Source organism: Tursiops truncatus, chromosome 11, assembly GCF_011762595.2.
Source record: "Tursiops truncatus isolate mTurTru1 chromosome 11, mTurTru1.mat.Y, whole genome shotgun sequence".
Lineage (NCBI taxonomy): Eukaryota > Metazoa > Chordata > Mammalia > Artiodactyla > Delphinidae > Tursiops > Tursiops truncatus.
In genome coordinates this window covers 74741407-74768446 of record NC_047044.1, presented here as the reverse complement: position 1 = coordinate 74768446, position 27040 = coordinate 74741407, and the positions used below count along the sequence as shown (strand labels likewise).

The 27040-nt window shown below is 34.9% G+C and overlaps 1 protein-coding gene across 5 annotated transcripts in view; it reads right to left on the bottom strand.

Moving 5' to 3' along the window:
• Nucleotides 1–6595: 6595 nt before the first annotated feature.
• The window catches only part of CPNE8 (copine 8), a 309410-nt gene continuing 288965 nt past the window's right edge, over nucleotides 6596–27040 (bottom strand). For 3 of the 5 annotated variants that reach the window (XM_033866924.2, XM_033866925.2, XM_073788858.1), the window contains 4 exons: nucleotides 26931–27033; nucleotides 25365–25422; nucleotides 20642–20715; nucleotides 6596–13651 (listed from right to left, as the gene is read on the bottom strand). In XM_033866924.2, the coding sequence (XP_033722815.1) occupies nucleotides 13463–13651; nucleotides 20642–20715; nucleotides 25365–25422; nucleotides 26931–27033 (424 nt within the window). In that variant the 3' untranslated portion in view covers nucleotides 6596–13462. Of the gene's footprint in view, nucleotides 13652–20641; nucleotides 20716–25364; nucleotides 25423–26930; nucleotides 27034–27040 lie in introns of those variants that run through there. The other 2 variants (XR_012324454.1, XM_033866926.2) reach the window with 1 other exon arrangement.

Genomic DNA, 27040 nt, shown 5'->3' with positions numbered 1-27040 from the left:
AGCGAAAAACAGAAGCCCTCTGGCGACCTACATGCACAGGCAGGGCCAAATCCAAAGCTGAGCCCCTGGGAACTGTGAGAACAAAGAAGAGAAAGGGAAATCTCTTCCAGCAGCCTCAGAAGCAGCGGATTAAAGCTCCACAATCAACTTGATGTACCCTGCAACTGTGGAATACATGAATAAACAACAAATCATCCCAAATTGAGGAGGTGGACTTTGAGAGCAAGATTTATGATTTTTCCCCTTTTCCTCTTTTTGTGAGTGTGTATGTGTATGCTTCTGTGTGAGGTTTTGTCTGTATAGCTTTGCTTCCACCATTTGTCCTAGGGTTCTATCCATCCGTTTTTTTAAAAAATTTTTTTCTTAATATTTTTTTTATTTTAATAACTTCATTATATTTTACTTTATTTTATTTTACTTTATCTACTTTCTTCCTTTTTTCCTTCCTTCCCTCCTTCCTTCCTTCCTTCCTTACTCCCTTCTTCCCTCCTTTCTTTCTTTCCTTTCTTTCCTTCTTTTATTCTTTCTTTCTTTCTTTCTACTTCTACTAATTCTTTCTTTCTACTTTTTCTCCCTTTTATTCTGAACCGTGTGGATGAAAGGCTCTTGGTGGTCCAGCCAGGAGTCAGTGCTGTGTCTCTGAGGTGGGAGAGCCAACTTCAGGACACTGGTCAACAAGAGACCTCCCAGTTCCACATAATATCAAATGGCGAAAATCTCCCAGAGATCTCCATCTCAACACCAGCACCCAGGTTCACTCTATGACTAGCAAGCTACAGTGCTGGACACCCTATACCAAACAACTAGCAAAACAGGAACACAACCCCACCCATTAACAGAGAGGCTGACTAAAATCATAATAAGTCCACAGACACCCCAAAACACACCACCAGACAGGGACCTGTCTACCAGAAAGACAAGATCCAGCCTCATCCACCAGAACACAGGCACTAGTCCCCTCCACCAGGGAGCCTACATAACCCATTGAACCAAACTTAGCCACTAGGGACAGACACCAAAAACAATGGGAACTACGAACTTGCAGCCTGCAAAAAACTACGAACTTGCAGCCTACGAACTTGCAGCCTGCAAAAAACTTGTTACTGCAAACACAATAAGATAAGCAAAATGAGAAGACAGAAAAACACACAGCAGATGAAGGAGCAAGATAAAAACCCACCAGACCTAACAAATGAAGAGGATAAAGGCAGTCTACCTGAAAAAGAATTCAGAATAATGATAATAAAGATGATCCAAAATCTTGGAAATAGTATAGACAAAATGCAAGAAACATTTAACAAGGACCTAGAAGAACTAGAGATGAAACAAACAACAATGAACAACACAATAAATGAAATTAAAAATACTCTAGATGGGATCAATAGCAGAATAACTGAGGCAGAAGAACGGATAAGTGACCTGGAAGATAAAAGAGTGGAAATAACTACTGCAGAGCAGAATAAAGAAACAAGAATGAAAAGAACTGAGGACAGACTCAGAAACCTCTGGCACAACATTAAATGCACCAACATTCAAATTACACGGGTTCCAGAAGAAGAGAAAAAGAAAGAGACTGAGAAAATATTTGAAGAGATTATACTTGAAAACTTCCCTAATATGGGAAAGGAAATAGTTAATCAAGTGCAGGAAGCATAGAGAGTCCCATACAGGATAAATACAAGGAGAAATATGTCAAAACACATATTAATCAAACTGTCAAATATTAAATACAATGAAAACATATTAAAAGCAGCAAGGGAAAAACAACAAATAACACACAAGGAAATCTGCATAAGGTTAACAGCTGATCTTTCAGCAGAAACTCTGCAAGCCAGAAGGGAGTGGCAGGACATATTTAAAGTGATGAAGGAGAAAAACCTGCAACCAAGATTACTCTACCCAGAAAGGATCACATTCAGATTTGAGGGAGAAATTAAAACATTTACAGACCAGCAAAAGCTGAGAGAGTTGAGAACCAGCAAACGAGCTTCACAACAAATGCTAAAGCAACTTCTCTAGCCAAGAAACACAAGAGAAGGAAAAGACTAACAATAACGAACCCAAAACAATTTGGAAAATGGGAATACGTACATACATATCGATAATTACCTTAAATGTAAATGGACAAAATGCTCCCACCAAAAGACAGAGAATGGCTAATGGATACAAGAATAAGACCCATATATATGCTGTCTACAAGAGACCCACTTCAGACCTAGAGACACATACAGACTGAAAGTAAGGGGATGGAAAAAGATATTCCATGCAAATGGAAATCAAAAGAAAGCTGGAGTAGCAATTCCCATGTCAGACAAAATAGACTTTAAAATAAAGACTATTAGAAGAGACAAAGAAGTTCAGTACATAATGATCAAGTGATCGATCCAAGAAGACGATATAACAATTGTAAATATTTATGCAGCCAACATAGGAGCACCTCAATACATAATGCAAATGCTAACAGCAATAAAAGGGAAAATCAACAGTAGCACATTCATAGTAGGGGACTTTAACACCCCACTTCACCAATGGACACATCATCCAAAATGAAAATAAATAAGGAAACACAAGCTTTAAATGATACATTAAACAAGATGGGCTTAATTGATATTTATAGGACATTCCATCCAAACACAACAGAATACACATTTTTTTCAAATGCTCATGGAACAATCTCAGGGATAGATCATATCTTGGGTCACACATCAAGTCTTGGTAAATTTAAGAAAACTGAAATTGTATCAAGTATCTTTTCTGACCACAATGCTATGAGACTAGATATCAATTATAGGTAAAGATCTGTAAAGAATACAAACACATGGAGGCTAAAAAATAAACAACTTAAGAACGAAGTGATCACTTAAGAAATCAAAGAGGAAATAAGAAAATACCCAGAAACAAATGACAATGGAGACAAGACAACCCAAAACCTATGGGATGCAGCAAAAGAAGTTCTAAGAGGGAAGTTTATAGCAATAGAAGCCAACCTTAATAAACAGGAAACATTTCAAATAAACAAACTAACCTTGCACCTAAAACAATTAGAGAGAGAAGAACAAGAAAACCCCAAAGTTAGCAGAAGGAAAGAAATCATAAAAATCAGATCAGAAATAAATGAAAAACAAATGAAGGTAATGATAGCAAAGATCAATAAAACTAAAAGATGGTTCTTTGAGAAGATAAACAAAATAGATAAACCATTAGCCAAATTCATCAAGAAAAACAGGGAGAAGACTCAAATCAATAGAATTAGAAATGAAAAAGGAGAAGTAACAACTGACACTGCAGAAATACAAAAGATCATGAGAGATTACTACAACCAACTCTACGCCAATCAAATGAACATCCTGGAAGAAATGGACAAATTCTTAGAAATGCACAACCTGCCAAGACTGAATCAGGAAGAAATAGAAAATATGAACAGACCAATCACAAGCACTGAAATTGAAACTGTGATTAAAAATCTTCCAACAAACAAAAGCCCAGGACCAGAGGGCTTCACAGGTGAATTCTATCAAACATTTAGAGAAGAGCTAACACCTGTCCTTCTCAAACTCTTCCGAAATGTAGCAGAGTGAGGAACACTCCCAAATTCATTCTATTAGGCCACCATCACCTTGATACCAAAACCAGACAAGGATGTCACAAAGAAAGAAAACTACAGGCCAATATCACTGATGAACATAGATGAAAAAATCCTCAACAAAATACTAGCAAACAGAATCCAACAGCATATTAAAAGGATCATACACCACGATCAATCAGGGTTTATTCCAGGAATGCAAGAAGTCTTCAATATATGCAAATCTATCAATGTGATAAACCATATTAACAAATTGAAGGATAAAAACCATGTGATCATCTCAATAGATGCAGAGAAACTTTCGACAAAATTCAACACCCATTTATGATAGAAACCCCGCGGAAAGTAGGCATAGAGGGAACATTCCTCAACATAATAACTGCAATACAGGACAAACCCACAGCCAACACCATCCTCAAGGGTGAAAAACTGAAAGCATTTCCGCTAAGATCAGGAACTAGACAAGGTTGCACACTCTCACCACTCTTATTCAACACAGTTTTGGAAGTTTTAGCCACAGCAATCAGAGAAGAAAAGGAAATAAAAGGAATCCAAATAGGAAAAGAAGAAGTAAAGCTGTCACTGTTTGCAGATGACATGATACTATATAGAGAGAATCCTAAAGATGCTACCAGAAAACTACTAGAGCTAATCAATGAATTTGGTAAAGTAGCAGGATACAAAATTAATGCACAGGAATCTCTTGCATTCCTATACACTAATGAAAAATCTGAAAGTGAAATCAAGAAAACACTCCCATTTACCATTGCAACAAAAAGAATAAAATATCTAGGAATAAACCTACCTAAGTAGAGAAAAGACCTGTATGCAGAAAATTATAAGACACTGATGAAAGAAATTAAAGGTGATACAAATAGATAGAGAGATATACTATGTTTTTGGACTGGAAGAATCAACATTGTGAAAATGACTCTACTACCCAAAGCAATCTACAGATTCAATGCAATCCCTATCAAACTACCACTGCCATTTTTCACAGAACTAGAACAAAAAATTTCACAATTTGTATGGAAACACAAAAGACCCCGAATAGCCAAAGCAATCTTGAGAACAAAAAATGGAGCTGGACGAATCAGGCTCCCTGACTTCAAACTATACTACAAAGCTACAGTAATCAAGACAGTATGGTACTGGCACAAAAACAGAAAGATAGATCAATGCAACAGGATAGAAAGCCCAGAGATAAACACACGCACATATGGACACCTTATCTTTGATAAAGGAGGCAGGAATGTACAGTGGAGAAAAGACAGCCTCTAAAATAAGTGGTGCTGGGAAAACTGGACAGGTACATGGAAAAGTACGAGATTAGATCACTCCCTAACACCATACACAAAAATAGGCTCAAAATGGATTAAGAACCTAAATGTAAGGTGAGAAACTATTAAACTCTTAGAGGAAAACATAGGTAGAACACTCTATGACATAAATCACAGCAAGATCCTTTTTGACCCACCTCCTAGAGTAATGGAAATAAAAACAAAAATAAACAAATGGGATCTAATGAAACTTCAAAGCTTTTGCACAGCAAAGGAAACCATAAACAAGATGAAAAGACAACCCTCAGAATGGGAGAAAATATTTGCCAATGAAGCAGCTGACAAAGGATTAATTTCCAAAATTTACAAGCAGCTCATGCAGCTCAATAACAAAAAAACAAACAACCCAATCCAAAAATGGACAGAAGACATAAATAGACATTTCTGCAAAAAAGATATACAGACTGCCAACAAACACATGAAAGAATGCTCAACATCATTAATCATTAGAGAAATGCAAATCAAAACTACAATGAGATATCATCTCACACCGGTCAGAATGGCCATCATCAAAAAATCTGGAAACAATAAATGCTGGAGAGGGTGTGGAGAAAAGGGAACACTCTTGCACTGCTGGTGGGAATGTGAATTGGTACAGCCACTATGGAGAACAGTATGGATGTTCTTTAAAAACCTACAAATAGAACTACCATATGACCCAGCAATCCCACTACTGGGCGTATACCCTGAGAAAACCATAATTCAAAAAGAGTCATGTACCAAAATGTTCATTGCAGCTCTATTTACAATATCCCGGAGATGGAAACATCCTAAGTGTCCATCATCGGATGAATGGATAAAGAAGATGTGGCACATATATACGTGGAATATTAGTTAGCCATAAAAAGAAATGAAATTGAGCTATTTGTAATGAGGTGGTTGGACCTAGAGTCTGTCATACAGAGTGAAGTAAGTCAGAAAGAGAAAGACAAATACCGTATGCTAACAGGTATATATGGAATTTAAGGGAAAAAAATGTCATGAAGAACCTAGGGGTGAGACAGGAATAAAGACACAGGCCTACTAGAGAACGGACTTGAGGATATGGTGAGGGGGAAGGGTGAGCTGTGTCAAAGCGAGAGAGAGGCATGGACATATATACACTACTAAACGTAAGGTAGATAACTAGTGGGAAGCAGCCGCGTAGCACAGGGAGATCAGCTTGGTGGTTTGTGACTGCCTGGAGGGGTGGGATGTGGAGGTAGGGAGGGAGGGAGACCCAAGAGGGAAGAGATATGGGAACATATGTATATGTATAACTGATTCACTTTGTTATAAAGCAGAAAGTAACACACCACTATAAAGCAATTATACCCCAATAAAGATGTTAAAAAAAAAAAAAAGGAAGAGAAAGACCAATACCGTATGCTAACATATATATATGGAATTTAAGAAAAAAAAATATCAGGAAGGACCTCGGTTTAAGACAGGAATAAAGACACAGACCTACTAGAGAACGGACTTGAGGATATGCGGAGGGGGAAGGGTGAGCTGTGACAAAGCGAGAGAGAGGCATGGACATATATAAACTACCAAACGTAAGGTAGATAGCTAGTGCGAAGCAGCCTCAGCACAGGGATATCAGCTCGGTGCTTTGTGACCGCCTGGAGGGGTGGGATAGGGAGGGTGGGAGGGAGGGAGACGCAAGAGGGAAGAGATATGGGAACATATGTTTATGTATAACTGATTCACTTTATTATCAAGTAGAAACTAACACACCATTGTGAAGCAATTATACTCCAGTAGAGATGTTAAAAAAAAAAAAAAAAGGCAGCATTCTAAATCCCCTCTCCTCACGCAGGAGGAAACAAAGAGGGAAGAAAAAGTCTCTTGCCTATTTGGCATGTTCAGACTTTTTCCCAGACTCCCTCCCTGCTAGCTGTGGTGCACTAACCCCTTCAGGCTGTGTTCACACTGCTCACCCCAGTCCTCTCCCTGTGATTTGACCAAAGCCCGAGCCTCAGCTCCCAACCCCACCCCCCTCCCCAGTGGGTGAGCAGACAAGCCTCTCGGGCTCTTGACTGCTGGTGAGCACCAATCCTCTGTGCAGGAATCTCTCCACTTTGCCCTCCGCACCCCTGTTGCTGTGCTCTCCTCCATGGCTCCGAAGTTTCCCCCGGCTGCCACTCGCAGACTCCACCCGCAAAGGGGCTTCCTAGTGTGCGGGAACACTTCCTCCTTCACAGCTCCTTTCCACCGGTGCCGGTCCTGTCCCTATTTTTTGTCTCTGTTTATTCTTTTTTCTTTTGCCCTACCCAGGTTCATGGGGGGTTTCTTGCCTTTTGGGAGGTTTGAGGTCTTCTGTCAGCGTTCAGTAGGTGTTTTATAGGAGCAGTTCCACATGTAGATGTATTTCTGATGTATTTATGGAGAGGAAGGTGATCTCCACGTCTTACTCTTCCGTCATCTTGAAGCTCCTCAAGCATAACTTTTTACAAGTAGATTTCCATTCTTTTGATCTTTAGTAAGTGATACCACGTGCACTCAAAGGAAACTAATTTGATCCTCAGCTCTGTTTCTTTATTAGGAAGTGTATCCTACTTGTGCTAATGATAGAAATTAATCTTTAGTGAATTTTTATTAAGTATCTTCTCATTTTTGTGTCAATTACATATATAGGTAACACAATGGCATAAAATAGTTAAACTAAACACAAGCTGAAAGGACAAGGCATGCTCTTCAGTAAAGTCTTTGGCAGTTGCTGATCCTCTACAAAACAAGTACATCGGTGAATTCCATCAAACATTTAGAGAAGTGCTAACACCGATCCTTCTCAAACTCATCAAAAAATATTGTAGAGAGAGGTACACCCCCAAATTCATTCTACAAAGCCACCATCACCCTGATACCAAAACCAGAAAAAGATATCACAAAAAAAGAAAATTATAGACCAATATCACTAATGAACATAGATGCAAAAATCCTGAACAAAATACTAGCAAACAGAATCCAACAACATATTAAAAGTATCATACACCATGATCAAGTGGGATTTATCCCAGAGATGCAAGGATTCTTCAATATATGCAAATCAATCAATGAGATACACCATATTAACAAATTAAGTAATAAAAGCTATATGATCATCTGAATAGATGCAGAAAATCTTTTAAGAAAATTCAACACCCATTTATGATAAAAACTCTCCAGAAAATGAGCATAGAGGAAACCTACCTCAACATAATAAAAGCCATATATGACAAACTCACAGCAAGCATCATACTCAATGGTGAAAAACTGAAAGCATTTCCACTAAAATCAGGAACAAGACAAGGATGTCTACTCTTGCCACTCTTATTCAACATAGTTTTGGAAGTCCTAGCCATGGCAATCGAGAAGAAAAAGAAATAAAAAGAATACAAATTGGAAAAGAAGAACTAAAACTGTCACTGCAGATGACATGATACTAAACATAGAAAATCCTGAAGATGCCACCAGGAAACTATTAGAATTCAACAATGAATTTGGTAAGGTTGCAGGATACAAAATTCATGCACAGAAATCTCTTGCATTCCTATACACTAACAATGAAAAATCAGAAAGAGAAATTAAGGAAACAACCCCATTTACCATCACAACAAAAAGAACAAAATACCTAGGAATAAACCTACCTAAGGAGGTGAAAGACGTTTACTCAGAAAACTATAAAACACTGATGAAAGAAATCAAATATGACATAAACAGATGGAGAAATATACTGTTCGTGGATTGGAAGAATCAATATGGTGAAAACGACTATACCACCCAAAGCAATGTACAGATTCAGTGCTATCCCTATCAAACTACCAATGGCATTCTTCCCAGAGTCAGAACAAAAAATTTTATAATTCGTATAGGAACACAAAAGACCTGAATAACCAAAGCAATCTTGAGAAAGAAAAATGGAGCTGGAGGAATTCAGGCTCCCTGACTTCAAACTAAGCTACAGTAATCAAGACAGTATGGTACTGGCACAAAAACAGAAGTATAGATCAATGGAATAGGATAGAAAGCCCAGAGATAAACACATGCACATATAGTCACCTAATTTATGACAAAGGAGACAAGAACATACATACAATGGAGAAAAGAGAGCCTCTTCAATAAGTGGTGCTGGGAAAACTGGACAGCTACATGTAAAAGAATGAAATTAGAACACTACATAACACCATACACAAAAATAAACTCCATATGGATTAAAGACCTAAATGTAAGACCAGACACTATCAAACTCTTAGAGAAAAATACAGGAAAAACACTCTGACATAAACCACAGCAAGATCTTTTTTGACTCACCTCCCAGAGTAATGAAGATAAAAACAAAAATAAACAAATGGGACCTAATTAAACTTAAAGGCTTTTGCCCAGCAAAGGAAACTACAAACAGGACAAAAAGACAACCCTCAAAATGGGAGAAAATATTTGCAAATGAAACAACGGACAAAGGATTAATCTCCAAAATATACAAACAGCTCATGGAGCTCAACATTAAACAAACAAACAACCCCCCCCCCCCCCAAAAAAAGTGGGCAGAAGATCTAAATAGACATTTCTCCAAAGAAGACGTACAGGTGGCCAAGAGGCACATGAAAAGATGTTCAACATCACTAATTATTAGAGCAATGCAAATCAAAACTACAATGAGGTATCACCTTACATGGTCAGAATGGCCATTATTAAAAAATGTAGAAACAATAAATGTTGGAAAGTGTTGGTGAGAAGGGAGCCCTCCTGCATGTTGGTGGGAATGTAAATTGATACAATCATTATGGAGGACAGTATGGAGGTTCCTTAAAAAACTAAAACTACCATATGACCCAGCAATCCCACTATTGGGCATATACCCTGAGAAAATCATAATTCAAAAAGAGTCAGGTACCACAATGTTCATTGCAGCACTATTTCCAATAGCCAGGACATGGAACCAACCTAAATGTCCATTGACAGATGAATGGATAAATAAGATGTGGCACATATATACAATGGAATATTACTCAGCCATAAAAGGAAACGCAATTGAGTTTTTTGTAGTTAGGTGGATGGACCTAGAAACTGTTATACAGAGTGAAGTAAGTCAGAAATAGGAAAACAAATACCATATGCTAACACATATATACGGAATCTAAAAAAAAAAAAATTGTTTCTGATGAACCTAGGGGCAGGACAGGAATAAAGACGCAGATATAGAGAATGGACTTGAGGACACGGGGAGGGGGAAGTGTAAGCTGGGACGAAGTGAGAGAGTGGCATGGACATATATACACTACCAAATATAAAATAGATAGCTAGTGGGAAGCAGCAGCATAGCACAGGGAGATCAGTTCGGGGCTTCGCAACAAACTAGAGGGGTGGTATAGGGAGCATGGGAGGGAGGCTCAAGAGGGAGGGGATATGGGGATATATGTGTGCATATGGCTGATTCACTTTGTTGTACAACAGAAACTAACACAGTATTGTGAAGTAATTTTACTCCAATAAAGATGTATTAAAAAAACCCACAACCACATCGACCTCATCCTTTTGAGAGAAACCTCTTTATGTTCTAAACTGATGATAAGCCACAGTTAAAAAAAAAAAAAGTACATGAGTCCCCCTAATTGTCTTCACTAAGTCTAAAGAACAAAATAGCCTATGCTACATACCTACTGTCACTGCTGCCCCCCAACACTATTCAGAGTTTTATCTACCGTTTCTTTCCTCCCCGTATTACATGCTGGGAGAGAGAATTTTAAAAGTAGTGGTTGAATCATCTGATGTTCTTTAATTGCAACAGTTATACTCCCTAGTCACACATTACAGTAACCTGGAAAGCTTTGAAAATTTACTTATTCCAGGTGCCATTAAATCATATTGTCCGGTGTTGGGAAGACAAGACGCCCTAAACAAAGTAAAATAGTTTATATATAATATGAGGTGATTAATATGTTAAAATGCAAAGCAAAAGTGAGTTCATAGAAGGTAGTGATTATTGTTAGCTGAAGTTTTAAAAGAACATAGATGGAGTTGGGGCTTGAGTTAGAACATTCAAATAATATCGTAGGTGGAGGCCTAAGGAGAGAGCTTGATGGAAGGAAAAATTATGAACTATGCCTGAGTCTCCAAATGAACTCAAATTGGTTGGGGAAGAGGATTGAGACAAGCCTGGATAGTTTTAATATTCATTTGGGAAGCAATGGAAATTGATATTATATAACCGGCTAAAACCAGATGATGGAGATGATTGAATAGAAGGCTGAGGGTTCATCCTGTAGTTAAAATGGTTTTCATCAGAGAGGAAGGGAAAGGGACTAGAGAGAGAGAACAGCATCCAAAGCTCTTGGGGGTCTTGAGGGTGCCCAGTTATAGTCCTGCTGTTTTCTGCAGCAGGTTTGATGATTTGGAGCTATCACTCTTCTCTTGATACATATCTTTCTCATTGCTCATTACCTAATGCTCATATCCCTGATACCCAGATTGTATGTGCAACTATTGGAATGTGTTTGCATTTATGGAATATGTCTCTGGTATTATTCATTGTACATCTCCTAACAGCAACTCACAAAATTTAAGTAGTTTCACAATGGTAATGAGCTCTACTCTAGTTACATAGTCTTGGATAAATCACCTAATCCCTTCAGTCTTGATTTTTTTATTTATGCAACAAAGAGACAAGTCTAGGTATTTTCTAATCTTATGTATAGAACTAACATCACATACATTTCTTATGGTTATTCTCAGCCATACAAATGATAAGGCTTGTAACTGGGACTGTTTCTTAACCATTTGCCCCCACTAGGTTTGGGCACACTATTATTTAAATAAAGAAGTGTACATCTTTCATTTTCTCTGATCAATTCAAATAAAAATAACATGTTTGACAAAAAGGAAATAATATTGATCTTATTTATTTTCGTTCTTTAGAACTTATGAATGAAGGCAAATAATACAATTGTAGGCTAATAAACTATACTGACATAAATATTTGAGACCAGTAAAGGAAATCATCAGATTCCATGTCATTTATACATAAAGTTTACAGAGCAAATAGTTAATCTTTAAAAGATTTTAATGTATACTCCAAAATGGACAATTTAGGAGTACATAATTATATAACATCGATTCTGTTAGATATGTGAATGTATATATTTTTGTTTTCCGTAAAATAGTGTCATGCTTATAAAAGTCACCCTTAGTCAACGTGGGACAAAGAGAACAACATACAGTAGAAATAAACCAGTAGTAAATAGGGTATAAGTAAGGAAAATATTATAAAGCAGTTACATTGTTGACACAAAAGAAAAAAAATAAATTCACTTTTCTATTACTTAAAGGTAATTCACAATCATTTCCAGGAATTCTGTGAGAATTTAAGGCCATTTGTTCTAAAGATATGTTTTAATTTAGACACAACTGTCATTCTTGTCACAAAACTGCAATTCTCATAAAAACTGTACATGCAAAAACTCTTTACAATTAATTGTGGATAGGCAGATCAGTCAGTGTATAGGAGTGGGTTATTTCACAAATGTGTTGTGCACTACGTCACATGGTTGTGTATATTTAACTGGGAATTTCGCAAAAAACTTCCAGCCTGTGCACCCTGCGTGGCAACTTGGAAAGGAATGCAAATCAAGAGAGCCAGTATCCCTTTGACTTAAAATATCTAGACAAGGTACAATGAAATAGAAAGTTTAAAACATCTGCTACATGGTTCACAGTCAAATATTCTGGATTTTAGTCTTTCTACATAGTATTGTAATATAAAGATGCTACTTTTTACACCAGGTATTTTCTGTGCATTTACAGTTCACGATGTTTGACTTTTTATTATTTCTACTTAGCATTACAAAACATAAACAAATTGCAGTCTAAATTTAGAACCCAAACTTCATGAAAAATGCATGTTCTTTCAGAATACACATCTGCTAAGTGTAAACTCCCATACTTAGCAAATGGCACAGAGGAACTGATTACTAAGCAGATACAGCTTCATAAGACAATTCACTTACTGAGAAATATAAAAGTATCTTTACCTTCCCTTGCTTGCAATTGCATTTCTCCAGACAGTCATTCAAAGAGATATTGCTCTTGTGATTATAGCTATTGCAATTTAGAAGACAAAGAATTCAATATTCAAAACTTGTATTCTTAAGAACAGTTATAAAAGTATTGGAATCTAAAAAGTAGTAACATGTAAACATTGATATAGAGAGACTGCTTTCCTATATACATAGCAGTCAAGGACAATATTTGAGTTAAAAACACAGGTTGTGCTTTTTCCCAACAGTACATTGGAAATTAGCTGTTTCTGTCTAGAAAACATTTAAAGATTCAGAGAATACATCCATATTTTGCTTCAAGCATTTAAACAATTTTTCTGTTGCTCATTCAACAACTGTATTTACAGTTTTGGTTTAGGAAGATAATAAATTTTGGATCCAAGAAAGCATACAAACCAATACTGCTGAAACCAAACTGAGAAATGTATCTCATTCCCTGGTTCCTTATAGAGCACCAGAAGAAAAGCATGGACTCAGCAGTTCTAACTGAAGTGTAGTTACATTAGCATTTTGGAGCACAGTCATATTTGAGTATGTAACACATGTGTAGGTGGGGTGTACGGGGGAGGTGCAGGTGATGGCTTGATTCCTCTGGTCCTCATGTAGGAGAGAAACTGCTCTGGGATCTCCGCTAGGACATCTTTAGCTAATCTAGCCATGCTGAGTATGTGGTTTCCGCTTCTGTCAATATAATCTCTGAATGGCACAAACTAAATCAGAGGTGAAAGAAAGTTATTTAACAGACCTTAGCATGCTATTTAAATAAATAAAAAAATAGACACAAAAACCAACATATGTAAACATTTGGTTGTAGGAGAATCAGAGAAGCCTGGAGTAATGGTGAGATGCATGATAATAACTATGCATTTTAAAGATATTTGATTTATTACAAATAGCTCTAACAGTGACCACAACTTTCTAATATATACTTTACCTAAAAAGGGATGTAATCTTTACCTATGTTTTTCCCCACAATAACTCTTGTCTCTGGGTCCTGTACACCCATCATGTTGCTACACGTATTCTGCAGTTTTGAGTTCTACACCTAATTGGATGGAGCATTATCTTCTTCAGGGCTCAGTTTCTTGTCAAATGGAATTAATGCATGCTTAATTCAGCTTTCAATGTAGAAGTATTACTCAAATCAGGGTTAAAAATAATGTATATTGTTAAAGAGTCCTAAACACATGTAAAGTATTTTTAATTATATTACTAGACCATCAAATCACATGGATAATGAATACAAAATTTACACAGTTCACATTAGTAGGTACCCAAAATATTCAGTACATTGAATCATGCCCCAAATGTTTGTTTTTTATATCTGTTATTTGGAAAGGCAAAAAATAAACAACCAAAAACCCTCAGTATAAGATTTTGGTATACTTCTCATTGAAATATCATCAAATATCAATATTCTTATTTTTACATTACATAAAAATGATTGTTCTATCTTTATATAAACAATCATGTGAGAATAATTATCACTGAATACTCTGGCAATAGATTGCCTGATTCCATTCTCATTTATAATGGTTACTTAATAAACACTGTGCTGTTTGTTGGCATTAGTTCAATTTCCCCTTACAGACATCATGATTCTTGAAAGCAACTGTTTGGGGACACAGTAATTTTAGGTCTTGGAGAAAAGGCACAGCGAAGACATTTCAGGAGGTTGAACAATTTTCAAATATAATATTTTAAAGTTTATATTAAATCAGTTTTTCCTCCAGAGAAACAGAGAGTGTTCACACTCTCATCTCATACTGTAATGTAACTGTTTTAAATTGATTTTGAAAAATTTACTTTTGATTTAAGCAGTTACTCAAGATGTGCCTTCAGAAAATTAACTTTTATTAGGAAACAGACTTTAAACCACTGAGGTTGCGACAGATAAAGCAGGTTAAAATGTTAAGAAATCAAATAGCAAATGTAATACCATTTATGAAGTGAAAGCAGTCTCTTTTAAGGAAGAGCAGAAAAGTAGTCCTTTCTTTTTAAAATAAGGTACCTTATAGACAGAAGCATACACATATGACCATAATTTTACCCTGTCTTGATACCAGGTGGAAAACTCAGCACAACTTTTAGAAAAGTGTGATAGAAAGGTGACAAATCTTTCTCTTACCATAAAGGTAGCTAAGTAAGGGTAAGGAAAAACTAACAGAGTGAATATAATATTCAGGTGAGAAGAGAAATAGGAGGATATGAACATTTGTGAAGTCATATTATCTGACTTGGACAAGACCTGACAAAGAGGTGCAAACAAATTTAGGTTTATTTTTCTCTCTGAAACTATAATTAGAAAGGTAAGAAAATAAGAATCAACACAGTGAGGGATTAATAAGAAAAAGATCTCTAATTTCAGCTATAGCTTATTTCATTCTTATTTTAAAAGGCATAGTAGTTTTTTTAAAATTTAGTAATGATATGGTTAGTATATACATAATTACCTTTTTAAAATTTTATTTATTTTTTAACATCTTTATTGGAGTATAATTGCTTTACAATGGTGTGTTAGTTTCTACTTTATAACAAAGTGAATCAGCTATACATATACATAATTATCTTTTAAACTATTTGTTAGGAGATCAGTTTTTGAAGAATCTATAGCTAATACCTACATTTCAGGGAAATGGCAACACTCTAGCAGATAGTTGATACTTCTCTAGGGAAGGGGGATATTATACCTGCTGTGTTTTTCCTTTACCTCAACTTTGCTCTTATATTTACTTTTACTTTGGTCTTTACTCTTCTCTTAGACCATGGTAATTAAATTCAATTATCTTTTTACTCCCTATTCTCAGAAACTCTGGAATTAGACTTCCCAGGTTCAGATGCTGGTTCTGCTGCTTATTAGCTGTGTGGTGTTGGTATTCTCTCTGACTCAGTTTCCTCTTCTATAAAATGAGGATCATAATAATAATGCCTACTTCATTAGGTTGCTGTATTAAATAAGTCAACACATAAGTGCATAAAATAGTGTTCAACTCATAATATGTACAGTATGATAGTCATTATTATTACTATTCATTAATTTATAAATTATGTGCAATATAAATATGAGACTTTTCTTTCTAGTCTTTTCTTTACATTCATATCAAACTTTAACTATTTTTACCAATTTTTTATCTCTTTCAAACTCAGGTACCAGTATTATAATCTAAAACTGTAATTCCTGACCTTTTTGTTATTTTAAAACACCTGCTGTTTCACCTTTCCAGCAAATGCTATAGGATGTGCTAAATTTTTTATTGAAGTAAATATAAATTCATTTTTAAGAATGTTATGATACTCTGGAATGTCAAAACTAAGATTCATAATCACTGTTCTCATAATACATACACTTCTACTCATCTTTAAAACATGTTCATAAACAATGGGTAAGAAAGAAATCTTAATTTTCAGCCAAGGAGGGAAGTATATATCTCATTTAACTTACATTTGCTAAATGCGGGCACAGATTCTGATACGTCCCTTGAGTATTAAGGGACCTTGCCCCTGGGTTAAGCGTAACTGTTATAGCAAGTGATATTATCAACAGGAGCAACTCTTATCCCACATGTGTGTTGGGAGCAGAGAAAAAGATGTTGAGAATCTTCTACTCACTAACCTAAATTATCTAATCCTTTTCCAAAGGAATATTCATCTCTTCAGTCAAGTCATGAGGCACTTCCCTAAGTGAGAGATGAAAATGACAAGTGTCTCTGTTTCCTTTACCTCTTATTAATGTTAAACCTTACACTTTTGATGACAAAAATATATTCTCTTTCTTTTTGGACTATTGCTGATATCCTTCTACAGTAACAATTTTCCACTCAACTTCTCAGACCCCTCTGTTTATTGTCCCTTTTAATCACTAATTTCTGATGACTGTACCTGGGGACCTCCTGTTCAAAATAACACTCACACATTTGTGAATGTATGTTGATCACTGACTATTACCACAAATTAACTTGGACCCTTAAACTGTTCAGGTTAGAGGAACAAATCAATTTTTACTTTGCACTCATTTATCCCATTCATATGAAGAATACAAATAAATGCATTCTGTTCAGTTGAAATATACCATTTCCTTGACACACTACATCTTTTTTTTAGCATCTATCCTGTACAAGGAAAATGTTCTATGTAGTTGCTCTAACAGCTAGCTCTGCCTATTTGTGAAAAAAGTTTGAATCAGTTTGGGCAAATGAGCTTTTAGTTGTGGTTCTGCTCAATTTTATTTGATTGTTCCTACTTTGCAGAGCTTCATTAGTGATTTTCAAGTCTAAGCCTTCAAGGTAATTATTCTCCTTCTAATGAAAGATATGATTTAAATATAATTTTTAAGGGAGTGATAGGCTGGACAGCAGCTGAATGCAGCCAGGAGAAATGATATTGCATTATATACAATGGCCAATCCACAGCACAAGCAAGCAAACAAACAAATGGAAAGCCTTTACATATATTGATTTAAGAAAATAATTCATTTAAGTTTTAGAATAACAACCATAGAATTTCTTCCTGCATACTGTTTATATTATAGTCATATGAGAGTGAATCTTGAGGCAATGAACATAATCACACATAAGACTGACTACAGTGTCATATGTCAAGGTACAGTTACTATGAAACAGTGACATAAAAATGCCTTCCCACTGGACTATGCCAAAATACTAACTAATAATAATAACTGAAACTGATATTAATGCATTTATTGAGCAACTGGTAGGTGAGAGGCCTTCTGCTAAGTGATTTAGTACAATATCTCATTCAGTTTCTTACAAAACAAAAAGGTAAGAGAGCCTAAATAGACCCTATTTTCTGATATTATTTTAGCCAGCAGTGTTTATAGCATTGATTATGATGGCTTAGATATTTCCTGGTGGTAGGAAGATTGACAATATTATTCTTGGTGTGCCCTTGCAACTCCAATATTATAAATATTCAAGAATATTTCTATTCTTAAAAATAACTCATTTAAAAAATGTTTTAGTGAATGGTAGGACCAGGAAACCTGTAATGGTGGAAGGTTTTAAAATTTTATTCAAGGTGAGAGAAAAAATGGTAATTCTTGAACACAATGTGATATATAAATGTTTACCCTGGGAACTTTTTTCTTTTTTTTTTTTGCTGTATGTGGGCCTTTCACTGTTGTGGCCTCTCCCGTTGTGGAACACAGGCTCCGGATGCGCAGGCTCAGCGGCCATGGCTCACGGGCCTAGCCGCTCTGCGGCATGTGGGATCTTCCCAGACTGGGGCACGAACCCGTGTCCCCTGCATCGGCAGGCGGACTCTCAACCACTGCGCCACCAGAGAAGCCCAGTGGGAACTATTTTTATTAGACCAAATACCATTTAGCAACTTTTCCATGAAATTAGAAAAGGGTGCATCAGATATCCTTAACTAAATATAGACATGTAAGTCAAGGTGTCACTGTCATTCAGGAGGCTACTAATTCTCTGGGAAGATTTTAGTTTCCTGTTCAGTATCTGTGAGATCTCATGACTCTTTCAGTTCAACTTTACATGGTAGAATCCCTTGAGTGTTTAGCTATATCGTCAGGTGTCTTCAAAATCTTTGGTGATCTCAGTGTCACTTAATGGTGATAGATTAGTCTCAAGATTTTGACTTTCAATGAGAGGAAATATATAATTTTATATATATATATATATGTGTGTGTGTGTGTGTGTGTTTATGTATCTTATACTGATAAGTAACAAAGTATTTTCATGTCTGTTACTTCCTCTGAGACTCACCACATCATGGAAAGAGCAAAGATAAAAGAATGGAGAGTCTGGAGGTAACAAATGAAAGGCTCAAAGGAGATTTACTGACTTGTTCAAGATCATAGATCTGAGTCCTATCTCACTGTTCTGTCCAATGTAGCATATCCAATTAGAGATGAAATACTTTCATGATCAAGGGAATTTTTGTTTTATAAATAAAATAACCAACAACTGTTGGTTGTCACTAACATAACATGTTAATCCTCTTAAAGTAAATCTTAATGATGTGAGCAACCTTAACTATCTTCTAAGGGAGAGAGTAATACCAGTTTCCCTTAAGCAGCATTTAAATGATACTATGAGATATAAAGCTGTCTCTTTTAACTTTGTAAAAATGCATTACAACAGCAACATAATACATTTTAAAGGACTTCAAATTCATACTTCCATGCAGTAATTTGATTTTTTGGTTACTGTGAACTAGACATTATGGAGAGATTTTTAGGAAAAGTGTAATTACTTGGACTTATAATTATGCTAATCAGCATAAGGTGAATAATCGCGGGTCTACTTAAAAACAACAAAACATCGTGGGATTCTTAAATAGATGACCACATCAACATGTTCCCTTTCTCAGCTGCTTTTAAATGAATTATTCATGTGTGCGTGCTTTTTACACTACCAAGAACATTAGGTTAAAATGTTAACATTTTAATGTTAATATTTAAACATTAGGTTTAAATCATATTTAATTATCTTCTTAAAAAACTGTTATACAGATATTTCTATTTTAAAACTTAATTTTGCTGACTGATGAAGAAGAATGCTTTTTTATCTTTGTCAAGATTAATCTTTATAATATATTTACAGATTATTTTACATTATTCTCCCTCTCTAATTTTTAAAATTATTTTTGTTGTATTTTACCGAGTTCTATTTCAGTAATGTAATGTATTTTATATATACTATCTGATAAAATCTTTAAACAATGCCAGAACACTGAAGTTTAGAAAGCTTATCCTTATCACAGTGGACAATCCAGGATTTGAACCAAATTCTCTTGGATTCCAAATTAGATTATCTTAATGACTGTATTATGGGTGAATATATAGGTTATTATTTAGGAGATAATATTGTTTGCTCCTTTAAGTGCTCAAATTGTACTGAGAACTTTCCTTTCCATTTAGTCTTCCCTTCACAGTCTTTTTCTGCTTCTGACTTCCTAAAAGATATGAAGACTCTAAAGTATGCAGAAATTTAGTTGATTTAATTCCTTTGTTTCAATTATAAATTTTAACTGCCTTTTTTCTTTCTATTCACTCCCAGAATAGTAGGCTTAAGTATTTTTCTTGATTCTAATAGAATTATGAATCATATATATGTCTATATATCTATATATAGAGATATATAATCTATTATTATATTTTATTATAGTATTATACATATTATTATGTTACCATGTATTATATTAATATTATTATTTATATATTTTATATAATTTTTATATTTATATATAATTATAAGATCTATTTTTCCACTTTTCTAACCATAACCTATGGGAGAAATAGAACAAAATCTACATTTTTGGTTTGTTTCTACTAAGTTTACTTACACTGAATATGTATCAGCTGCCTTAAAATACATTTAATCTTTATTGAGGTCTAAGTAATAAATAATCATTAAAAGCCTGTTATATTTCTAGCTTTTAATTTTACTAAAGATCTCAATGATATTTTATGGTAATAATAAAGTAGGAAAAGACACTTATTAACAATTCTATTTTATATATGGTGAACATGAAGTATGGGTGAAAGTAATTTGGTGCTTATTCTAAGCCATTACTTAACATGCATTTTATAGAGAATCAACTGCCTAAATTAAACAGAACCTGAGACGCTTGATTTCAATTTAAACTCTTCATTTACAAATCAGAGCTGACACGGGCTCTTCACAATGAACAAAATAAATAATTTTCATTAAATTTCTTACCTGCACAATGTCCCTTTCAGCATATTTTCCTCTGGAGGAAACTCTTACATCATCTCCATCCAATTCAACCATTGCTTGAAAATAAAATAGGATCATTTATTCAGTGCATTTTAGCTAAATACTATAACAAATGTAGGCAATAATGAAATCAAGATGTATGAAGTAGCAATATGTCCTATGCCAAAGGCAGGAAGCTTGTTGATCCTTTCATCTCCTCGGTGATTTCTTCCACAAAACTTAACTGAGTGCAAATTTTACAAGCGGAGAAAGCAAGCTAAGACCTCATGTGATCCTTTGAAAGATGAGGAGAGCCTGTGCAGTGTAGAAGTCTTTAGGTACATCTCCCCATTCTATAGATCCTTAACTCTGGATTACATGCTTACATGACTGATTCAGCAAGTGATGCTAATTCATTCAATTTTAATTTTTTCTTTCTAATTTAAGAAACTAGGCTCTAATCATTATAGAACTTCCAATAACAATTTGAACTTTATTCTCTTTGAAACTACACAAAGCTATATAATCATATTGTCTGTAATCTTTCTATGAATAGATTTAAAAACAAAAAGGCATTTTCTCTGCTCTTACAGTGATTGGATAAAGCATGAAATTTCTGAAGTATGATTTTTTTGTTGATTAAAAATAATTTCAACATTACATAGGTCAACTGGTATTTGGGAATGCTGTGATATAATGGGACAGCTGGTATACAATAATGTTACGCTGCAATTAAGAACATTTTCCAGAGTTTAATGTTTCAGTGAGAATTCTCTAAATAACTAATTACACGAGGAATGCTAATTTGTACTTAAAGTATATTCTCGTACTAATAATCCATTTTGTATGCACATGATATTCACCAGACTCCAGAGAGCCACTTGCAATTATGTTTGCTTTGTCGCCTTCTAAAATATATTAGAATACAATCCTAACCTTTTCACTATTTTCCTCAGTGCTTGGATAATGCATTTGGGTTAAAGACATTTTACTCTTTTTTCCTATTTTATATTTTTTTGATTGAGGTATAATTGACAAATAACATTATATTATTTTTAGCTATATAACATAATGATTCGCTACTTGTATATATTGTGAAATGATCACCACAATAAGTCTAGTTGACCATACATAATTAAAAATTTTTTTCTTCTCATGAGAACTTTTAATATCTATTCTCTTAGCAACCTTCATATATGCAATACAGTATTAACTATACTAACCACACTGTACATTACATTCGTGCGATATACTTATTTTAAAACTGGAAGTTTTTACCTTTTGACTTCCTTCACCCACTTCACCCACCTCCAATGCTGGCAAGCCTTTGGCAACCACCAATCTGTTTTCTATATCTATAAGCTTTTTTTTTTAAAAAACAGGTTTTGAGTTTTACTTTTCTACACATGTTCAGGAATCAATGTCTGGGCTGAAACATTGCCAGTACACCTAACTGTTAGTGAGCCATCATCCAATAATCTCCTTAGATATATATGTCATAATTTAGTAATGTAAATTACCAATAATAAGGTAATTAACTTATTCAAAATATAAAAGAACTATTTTTTTCTCTCCTACTTATTAGGGATTTAAATAGGAAAATTCTTTATACTCAGATATTTTCAATAGTTAATTCCTTTTTTTGGTCTAAGTTTGTTTTCAAAATTTTCATATTACTTTGAGACATAAATGTACACTGATTGTGACATGCCAGCAATTGGAGAATCTTCTCCTTTATTATCTAGTTTGCTAATAACTCCTAACAATTACCCTATACTCACTCTAAAATGGGAAACAAAAATTAGATGATAATCTGAGCCTCACCTTCTGCAATCCTCTACAATCTCCATTGGCCTTTGTAAGTGTTCTACTTCAATTAAAGAAAGTGACAGTTATTCAGGCAATAGTGTAATAGAATGAGATCCTATAAAATATCTCCCACTTTTCAGTATGTCCTTTGAGTTAAAAGGCTATGGGTAGCAGAATTGGAGGCTACACTTTTGAGAACAAGGAGAAAAGAAATGGCATATAAGTGGTGGAAGGGAAATGTTCACCCTTCAGTTTTTCAGATCATCTAGTCCTCAAGGAGCCTGAAATTGTAAGCAGAGGTTCCCCATCAGTACCCGTCTCTGGAAAAAAGATGTATAAGATACAGACCTGTATTTCTTTCTAGCCTTGGGAGACAAAATCATGTTAGAATCCCTTATAGTTCTCTCCCTTTCCTAACTTGTATCAAAGCAGTTAACCAGATGCTACTTTAATTTGACTTTTTGCCTTTTAAGGATAAAGAAATCCTGCTTTGAGAAATTATACAGAAAGTTTTAAATTGTTCTCATTGAAATAAAGAAACAAGACATTTAAATACTCATGAATCTAGTAGTTTATTTATATTTCCTCTACCTTCAAATAATGAATGGCAAAATGCTGCATTTCTTGCCTGTGCAAACCTCCTGGTTAAGTTACGTGTAGATGTTGGATTTATGTGGTTAACTGATAAAATCTGCAAGTTTTATTTCAGTCTTTATGTCAATTTATGCGTGCTATTTAAACTTACTTACCATAGATTTGGAAGTGCCTAGAAAAACGCTCTTCTGATAGGATAGCAGCAACTTGAATATAAGTCAGAAATTTTCTTCCAGCAGGGTGAAAGCAGAAATCAGGTGTTTCAGGACCTTAATTCCCTGTTCACAGGTTTGCCAGAGGAAAGTTTCACTTTAATTCCCAGGAGGGAATTCTATGGGATGGAAACTTCCCTCTTTGTCTATAATCTTTGCTCACTTTTCCTCATGAAAAGAGGAGTGATTCACCAGATAACTAAGATTGGGAGATGGAACGATCTTGAATCTCTCTCTTTTGGAGCAGCCTATCCTCAAGTTGAAGACAATTTCTCCCTGTGGCATGCTTAATAGGCAAGGATCTGCCCCTGTACAGAGAAGGCCTGGAGATAAAGGTGAGGTCATTTAATCTTTGGGGAAAAAAGTAGCAAGAAGTCTGATTCTGTGCACAGGGCAACCCAAATTCTCCAATTCTACACTACTATTAATAAAACATATTCTGATCTCTGAGTGACTCCTGCATTTTTTTTTTCGTTAATTCAAGAAGTCAGAGAGGGAAATGATGAATTTTCATACCTCAAGGTTTTGATAAATAATTCACTGGGAACAAAAAAATTGAGGAAAATAAATAGGTGTGGCAGTTGTAAGAAGGTAGTACCCAAATAGCTGTGCCTACTGCTTTGAATAGGAATTTATGACCAGAAATATACATAGGAAGAGTCAGTGGCTCTCTATTTACACATTATGCGTGGGAGCTGTTGGGGAACAAGTGACAGGGCTTACACCTAACAACGGCCTTCCATAGGAGTCTGGGAGACCTGGAATGTACCCAACGAGAAGTGCATACTTGAGAGGCAAAAGCAAATTAGTAACTGAAGAAGAAATCATGAGTTATTTTAACCTAGCAATCAGTGAAGTTTGTGAACCACAGTCTGTCACTGCTCAATGCAGATGACCAAGTACACAAAGTGTTAACAAGAAAGATGTGTCTTAGCTTTCCTGACTCCATAGTGGTATCTCAGATTCATGCCTGATGGACAATGTAAACAGATGTAAATATTCAGAGACACAGAAAATATTAGCAGGAGCTAAAATGACTTCTGCTTCAGAAACTGGAAGATTATAATGATATAAAGTGTGACCAGTCAAGCATGGAATCAAAGGAAAGAATTTTCAGGATCAGCAATATAACTGCTTGTGTTGTTTTACCTGAGACTGAGAGATCTATACTATCCTTATGGAGGAGGCACTGGTGGTTAAACAAGAATCATCCTAGTGATGATCATACAAAAATTAACCACCTATGTGCCTAAATTAACCTGTAGCATACCAAAAGTTGTTCCAAATATTCTAAAATTATTCTCATTTCTAAAGTTCCAAGCTAAATACTGTCATCATTAATGTAAAAACACCTGAGCAAGGTGAATGTTCTGTGGTTATGCAGTTGATGTCTAGCATAGAGTTCTCTTAAAGGAATTCATCAGGTGACGAGGAATAGGCTATCCTTAGAGAAGTTTACCCAGATCAGTAGTCACACAAACACCCGTCACACTAACTGGCATTTGAAGATGGCTTGAGCCCAAACAGAAAAGTACCCAGTAAGTGAATTTAGCATAATTGTATAAAGTCTCATTAAATTTCAGATGGTCAATTCCATTTTCATTTTACTTTGCTCTTTCATATGACAGAACTTAAATATTTATAAAGATAATGTCTATCAACTAGCCAAGGTCTGAAAATCCATTATTATGCTTGTGTTAATATTTCTATTTTACAACCTAGTGGTTTATTAATTTAGTGCTCATCCTTAAAAGTTTTTAGGGAATCCAGAGTGTATTTTGCCTTGGGAACAAAAATTCAATTTATCACTTGGTCTTAAGAAATATTTTGAGGTACACACCATCTCTAATAAAACAGAAAGCTACATGTTGAATTATCCTATACTACAGAGATAATGTCCTACTCAGAAGACATCCTTTTAATTTACTCACCTTTATTGGACTCCATCATGTAATATCTATATTTATGTCTATATGTACATGGACACTGTATACAAATGCATATGCACACTCACATCCTTATATGCAAAAAAAGAGTGATAGAAACCTAGGTGCATAATGAGTCAGATTAAATAAACTCCTAAGGAATACTATTGAAATTTTATTACTCACCATCAAATTCTGCTGGCCCAACACCTACTATAATTATTGACATTGGAAGTTTTGAAGCCTTCAAAGAGAACACACAGTTAGCTCACAATTAAGAAACTGAATTGAGAAAACAACTAAGAATTAAGAAGAAAAAAATATCCTGAGCTTTGATATTTTTCACAGATGTTCATTAAAATAATTTTGAACATATTTAAATTAACACAGAATAATATACTTGATTCCACTCTTATCCTTTCTGAACTCTGTACATACGCTAATTCAGTGGGATGTTCTTCAGGAATGACCAGTCTGAGCATCTGCTTTCACTTGCTATTCTCAGACAAAATATTCCTAAGCTGATTCTGGGTACCTTTGGTCTCTTTTTCCATGTTCTCTCTCCACTCAAAAATGTTTCAGTTGTTAAAAGGGAAAAAAAGGTACCATATTTGTGAAAAAGTAGTACTCTATTTCATTTATAGCTATGGTTAGGAAAAGCAATTTTCATAGTAAATGAATGCATACAAATGATAATTATAGAAAGTTATTATTAGTATGATAAAATAATTTTATGGTAAGAATATAAGATCCACCAACAGGTAGGTGGAACAGGAAAGCAACCACATCTTCAGCTGTGAAGGTCACTAAATTATGAATAACTGTTCCTCAGTGCATGTCCTGTTAGTTTAAACCTAAATTACTAAGTCCATATTTTAAAGAGCATGCTAAGGCCACTGATCAGAACATAAAGGAAATCAGGACAAATCCAACCCAGTGTGTCTAGTCAAAACCAAATAAACAAACAAGTAAATGTGCAAGATTCTACCTCTCTTCCTTTTTGTGTTTGGTTTTCCTAAGTGTATGTCTATAAACATTTGATTTTTTTCCCACATGTAACTATTTTTTTATCACACAAAAAGCTAATTATATTTTCCCTATGCTATTAATAATTATGAAGTATGATAAACAATTCTTTCACACAGCCCATTTTTACAAATGTCTATTTTGTGTCAAACATTGCTAAACCTGAGTATAGAAAGGTAAGTAAAAACAGATATAATTTTAGAGGTTGCAGTCTAGTAAATATAGATGTTATAAATTATAGTCTAATAAAGAAGAAAATGGATCATAAATATAACACATAATTAGGAATAATGAGAAAAATGGATTTTGAATCAATGCTAGTCCTTATCCAGTTCTATAAATATAGAAATTAGCACAGTTCTCCTGTAACTATTACTGTAAATGTAAATGTTAAAGAAATATTCTGTACAAATTGTACAAACTATATACAAGCACATCAAACTAATCAAGATAAACACAGTCATGCACATGAAGGTGATGCTATTATTTATTTTATTTTAATTTTTTGGAAATAATTTTGTTACAACCCAATTATTCACACCTCTTAGTTTGGTCCTTATGGATGAATGCTACAAATGTGTGTGAGTTTTCTGGATAATGCAATTGGCTGCAAAGGCATGGGCATTTTGTTTCACTCTTAAGTCAACTAACTAGACTCTAGTTAGTCAACCTAAGTAGCACCATGCATTCAGTTAGCCAGCCCAAGACTGAATGACTCCTACTTACATTAACTATGGACTCCTTAGTTTGAGCCATATCTGAGATAACGCCGTCTGTCACAATCAGTAGCACAAAATACTGGGAGCCATCCTTTACAGAAGAAGCATATCTGAAAG